The sequence below is a fragment of the Procambarus clarkii genome, chromosome 48 (genome assembly GCF_040958095.1).
Source record: "Procambarus clarkii isolate CNS0578487 chromosome 48, FALCON_Pclarkii_2.0, whole genome shotgun sequence".
In the NCBI taxonomy this organism is placed as follows: Eukaryota; Metazoa; Arthropoda; class Malacostraca; order Decapoda; family Cambaridae; genus Procambarus; species Procambarus clarkii.
Genome location: NC_091197.1, coordinates 4286137 through 4292154, shown reverse-complemented (window position 1 = coordinate 4292154; position 6018 = coordinate 4286137). Strand labels below are relative to the sequence as shown.

The 6018-nt window shown below is 44.9% G+C and overlaps 1 protein-coding gene across 1 annotated transcript in view; it reads left to right on the top strand.

Annotated features, from left to right (window-relative positions):
* The window catches only part of LOC123764639 (uncharacterized transmembrane protein DDB_G0289901-like), a 33461-nt gene extending 31653 nt beyond the window's left edge, over window positions 1-1808 (top strand). The window contains exon 4 of the mRNA XM_069302452.1: window positions 1551-1808. Within this exon, the coding sequence (XP_069158553.1) occupies window positions 1551-1808 (258 nt within the window). The remainder of the gene's footprint in view (window positions 1-1550) is intronic.
* Window positions 1809-6018: the final 4210 nt, after the last annotated feature.

The window sequence follows — 6018 nt, the reverse complement described above, 5'->3', positions numbered from 1 at the left end:
GGCTGCTTCCTGGGGGCATTAAAGCTCCGAAATCATCTCAAGATAACTTCAAGAAGATTATGGTTGCTTCCGTTCCTGTTGCAGGGTCACATGGTCAATATAGCCTCCAGCCTTTGGTCCAGCCTCCAGCCTTTGGTCCAGCCTCCAGCCTTTGGTCCAGACTCCAGCCTTTGGTCCAGCCTCCAGCCTTTAATTCAGCCTCCAGCCTTTGGTCCAGCCTCCAGACTTTGGTCCAGCCTCCAGCCTTTGGTCCAGCCTCCAGACTTTGGTCCAGCCTCCAGTCTTTGGTCCAGCCTCCAGCCTTTGGTCCAGCCTCCAGCCTTTGGTCCAGCTTCCAGCCTCCAGCCTTTGGTCCAGCCTCCAGCCTTTGGTCCAGCCTCCAGCCTCCAGCCTCCAGCCTTTGGTCCAGCCTCCAGCCTTGGGTCCAGCCTCCAGACTTTGGTCCAGCCTCCAGCCTTTGGTCCAGCCTCCAGCCTCCAGCCTTTGGTCCAGCCTCCAGCCTTTGGTCCAGCCTCCAGCCTTTGGTCCAGCCTCCAGCCTTTGGTCCAGCCTCCAGCCTTTGGTCCAGCCTCCAGCCTTTGGTCCAGCCTCCAGCCTTTAGTCCAGCCTCCAGCCTTTGGTCAAACCTCCAGCCTCCAGCCTTTGGTCCAGCCTCCAGCCTCCAGCCTTTGGTCCAGCCTCCAGCCTTTGGTCCAGCCTCCAGCCTTTGGTCCTGCCTCCAGACTTTGGTCCAGCCTCCAGACTTTGGTCCAGCCTCCAGACTTTGGTCCAGCCTCCAGCCTTTGGTCCAGCCTCCAGCCTTGGGTCCAGCCTCCAGCCTTTGGTCCAGCCTCCAGCCTTTGGTCCAACCTCCAGCCTCCAGCCTTTGGTCCAGCCTCCAGCCTTGGGTCCAGCCTCCAGCCTTTGGTCCAGCCTCCAGCCTTTGGTCCAGCCTCCAGCCTTTGGTCCAGCCTCCAGCCTTTGGTCCAGCCTCCAGCCTTTGGTCCAGCCTCCAGCCTTTGGTCCAGCCTCCAGCCTTTGGTCCAGCCTCCAGCCTTTGGTCCAGCCTCCAGCCTTTGGTCCAGCCTCCAGCCTTTGGTCCAGCCTCCAGCTTTGGGTCCAGCCTCCAGCCTTTGGTCCAGCCTCCAGCCTTGGGTCAAGCCTCCAGCCTTTGGTCCAGCCTCCAGCCTTTGGTCCAGCCTCCAGCCTTTGGTCCCGCCTCCAGCCTTTGGTCCAGCCTCCAGCCTTTGGTCCAGCCTCCAGCCTTTGGTCCAGCCTCCAGCCTTGGGTCCAGCCTCCAGCCTTTGGTCCAGCCTCCAGCCTTGGGTCCAGCCTCCAGCCTTGGGTCCAGCCTCCAGCCTTTGGTCCAGCCTCCAGCCTTTGGTCCAGCCTCCAGCATTTGGTCCAGCCTCCAGCCTTTGGTCCAGCCTCCACTTTTCTCCTCGCCATTCTAGAGAATGTAACTATAACTTTTGTTCAGCTCTCTTCATGAGGAAGGCTTGTAGACCAGGGACTGGCTGTGGTATCCTGCTCTGTGTGTACACAATATGTCATAATAATGTATGTCACAGTTAGTCGTGGACGTGATAGTCGTGGACTTGTTAGTCGTGGACTTGATAGTCGTGGACGTGATAGTCGTGGACGTGATAGTCGTGGACGTGATAGTCGTGGACGTGATAGTCGTGGACTTGATAGTCGTGGACGTGATAGTCGTGGACTTGATAGTCGTGGACTTGATAGTCGTGGACGTGATAGATGTCTTTCACCGTGCTTTAAAAAAAGTTCGAGGGACGTATTTCCGCTCCAAAAGTCCAACGAGCTTACACTGAGAGAGGGGGAGGGGGGGGGGGTGGAGATAGATATATTTTTCCACTTTTATTGCTCATATCCAGTCACCAGTTGACGCAGAGGGTCGGGGGGCATAAAAGGGAGATGCATCTCCCCTTTTGGAGAGAGAGAGAGAGAGAGAGAGAGAGAGAGAGAGAGAGAGAGAGAGAGAGAGAGAGAGAGAGAGAGAGAGAGAGAGTGAAAGAGAGAGAGAGTGAGAGAGAGAGAGAGAGAGAGAGAGAGAGAGAGAGAGAGAGAGAGAGAGAGAGAGAGAGAGAGAGAGAGAGAGAGAGAGAGAGAGAGAGAGAGAAAGAGAGAGAGAGAGTGAAAGAGAGAGAGTGAAAGAGAGAGAGAGAGAGAAAGAGAGAGAGAGAGAGAGAGAGAGAGAGAGAGAGAGAGAGAGAGAGAGAGAGAGAGAGAGAGAGAGAGAGAGAGAGAGAGAGAGAGAGAGGTCTTGTTTAATAATTGGAGACTATATTTAGAGTTGAATCAAACCTCAGAGCTAATTAGAGGAAGAAGGGCAGGGTACTCCAGCACCCACACCGTCCTGCTCACCAAGCTCCTCCCTGCACTTCCTCCGTTCCTGTGCCTCCAAAGACTAAATATAAGGACGTAGAGAACCTCATATCTAAACCTCTTGACGAATCCACACAGGCAGGTGTCTGTTACTTTCCACGTGAATCCTTAGGAATACTGGATTCCCCCTCCCCCTCACCATTCAATCCTGACAAATACCTAAAGAAAGGGATTGTAGCATTCCACATGGATTCTTTGGAGTATCGGATTCCCTACCCTCTTCATTAAGACCCCACGCCAATATTGCCCAAGGGATCATGGGGGGGGGGGGGTAGGGGGCGGGTCCGCTCAGCTACTGAACGGGTTTCCAGCATTTCAAGAATCTATAGTTTTTTCTGAACTTATCATGGTGAGTCAGAGAGCGCTCACTATACTAGTTTCAGGAAATAAAACCGAGGACTATAGAACTGAAGAAACGGTCTTCGGCAGTTACCTCTTATGTTTGTGAACAATGATATTGGTTTTCCTCTCACCTACTAACGGGGGACCCTCTCACGGGGGACACTAAAGCCCCGAAATCATCTCAAGATAACCTCAAGATAACCACCTCATTCCTGCCTAATATATCCACACCACTGAGTCGTACTATCTATCCTTCTGAAGATATATTGATAAATACAAAAGTGCTAAGCGAATTTCCTGTTTCATTCCTCCTTCGTGACCTGACACTGTCACATTTGTTTATCGTGTGTTAAGTTCTTCCTGATTTACACACACACACACACACACATACCCTGAGGGGCCGGTGGCTGAGCGGACAGCACGCTGAACGAGTGATCCTGTGGTCCCGGGTTCGATTCCGGGCGCCGGCGAGAAACAATGGGCAGAGTTTCTTTCACCCTAATGCTCTTGTTGCCTAGCAGTAAATAGGTACCAGGGAGTTAGTCAGCTGTCACGGGCTGCTTCCTGGTGTGTGTGTGTGTGTGTTTAGTTTAGTTTAGTTCATTTATTATGCACCCCATACCCATCTTGTGGGCGGTAGTAGAAAGGGTTACAGACGCACATAATGGACTCAGGGACTGAACCCCACAATTCATTTAGCTAAGCAAGTTACAATCTTGATGAGCTAGTTACAAAATTCAGTATAAGTCGTCACATTAACAATGGGTTCGAGACCACAAGTACAGGTTCTAAATTCAGCAACTGACATATGTGGAGAGCCTAGTGTCAACTGACATATGTGGAGAGCTAGTGTCAACTGACATGTGTGGAGAGCCTAGTGTCAACTGACACGTGTGGAGAGCTAGTGTCAACTGACATGTGTGGAGAGCCTAGTGTCACAATTAATATGTGTTGTGGAAAATAAATAAATAAATAGTTAGTAACAGTTGACAGTTGAGAGGCGGGCCGAAAGAGCAGTGCTCAACCCCCGCAAGCACAACTAGGTGAATACACACACACACACACAGGTCTGGTAGCTGAGCGGATAGCGCGCTGGGCTCGTAATTCTGTAGCCCGGGTTCGATTCCTGGACCAGGTAGAAACAAATGGGCAGTTTCTTTCACTCTGATGCACCTGTTACCTAGCAGTAAATAGGTACCTGTGAGTTAGACAGCTGTTACGGGCTGCTTGCTGGTGTGTGAAAAAATTAAAATAATTAGTAAGTAGTTAGTAACAGTTGATTGATTGACAGTTGAGAGGCGGGCTGAAAGAGCCGAGATCAACCCCCTCAAGCACAACTAGGTGAATGCAACTAGGTGAATAGACACACATTATATATATATATATATATATATATATATATATATATATATATATGTGTGTATATCACGAAAATAAACACGTGATTAAGAATGTGACAATGTCAGACCACGGAGGAAAAATGAAACAGGAAATTTCCTTAAGTACTTTCGTATATTAAATACATCTTCAGAAGGTCATTTTACAGATCGAGTGATGGGTATAAATAGGCAGGAAGGAGTGGTGAAGTAAGGTGAGGTACAATACTTGGATAACGCAGAAGGCCCATAGGCCCATCTGATGCACCCAATTGGCACATCCGATGTAGCACAATGGCCCATCTGATACAGCAGACATACAAGCATAATATATAGGTAATTATAACATAAAGAAGTAAATATATACAATAAATTAGTGAGACAAATGTTTTTCAATGATTCTACTTAAATCGCCTTTTAGCTGATCTATTAGAAATGGATCTAAGTTATATAGACCACTGCTAATATTCAAATTACTTTCTTTGGTGATCTGTATCAAAGCAGATTCAATTATGTTTCTGTTATAGGTGCTTTTACAATTTGTTATTGAAGAAGCACTCTCCCAATCAATTTGGTGAGCTTTTTCTGACAAATGCACAAACAAAGCATTAGACATTTGGCCATGTTTTACAGAGTATTTATGTTGCGATATTCTACATTTTAAATCTTTAGATGTTTGCCCGACATAGAACTTATTACATTCCTTACACGGTATTTTATAAATGACGCAATTATCACTACGAGGGCTGTTCCTTACTAATAGCTTACCAACAGTGTTTTCGTAGCTAAACATTACATCTATATTAAAAAGTTTCAAGGCCTTGACAATATTCTCAAACCCAGAGAAATATGGTAAACATAACACATTCTTTGGGCGAATCCTTTCACTGCATACATTATTATAATATGTACGACGAGCTTTGTTACGACAAACTTCCAAAAAATTCAGTGGGTAACAAAGCTTAAGACCAATCGAATCAATATTCTTAAATTCTTCATCTAAGAATTCTGGACTCACAACTCGAAGAGCTCTTAGATACATTGAAGAAAAAATTGACTTTTTTACATTGTATTTATGCCATGAAAAATAATGAACATAAGATAAATTGTTCGTAGGTTTTCTGTAAACACTAAACTTTAATGAAGAGTTTTCCCTATGAATAAGCACATCTAAGAATGGCAAACATTTATCAATTTCAGTCTCCATAGTAAATTTTATGGAGGTGACTTGGTCATTAAGTTTGGCTAATTGGATTGGTCTGACATTGTCATATATATATATATATATATATATATATATATATATATATATATATATATATATATATATATATATATATGTCGTACTTAGTAGCCAGAACGCACTTCTCAGCCTACTATGCAAGGCCAAATTTGCCTAATAAGCCAAGTTTTCCTGAATTAATATATTTTCTCTATTTTTTTTCTTATGAAATGATAAAGCTACCCATTTCATTATGTATGAGGTCAATTTTTGTTTATTGGAGTTAAAATTAACGTAGATATATAACCGAACCTAACCAACTCTACCTAACCTAACCTAACCTATCTTTATAGGTTAGGTTAGGTTAGGTAGCCGAAAAAGTTAGGTTAGGTTAGGTTAGGTAGGTTAGGTAGTCGAAAAACAATTAATTCATGAAAACTTGGCTTATTAGGCAAATTTGGCCTTGCATAGTAGGCTGAGAAGTGCGTTCTGGCTACTAGGTACGACATATATATATATATATATATATATATATATATATATATATATATATATATATATATATATATATATATATATATATATATATATATATATATATATATGGGAGAATGGGAGAATTTTTTCACAGTAGGTGTTATTGCTTTACAATATAATAAGTAATTTGACCAACCTGAGGAAGACTGAGTGAGGAGT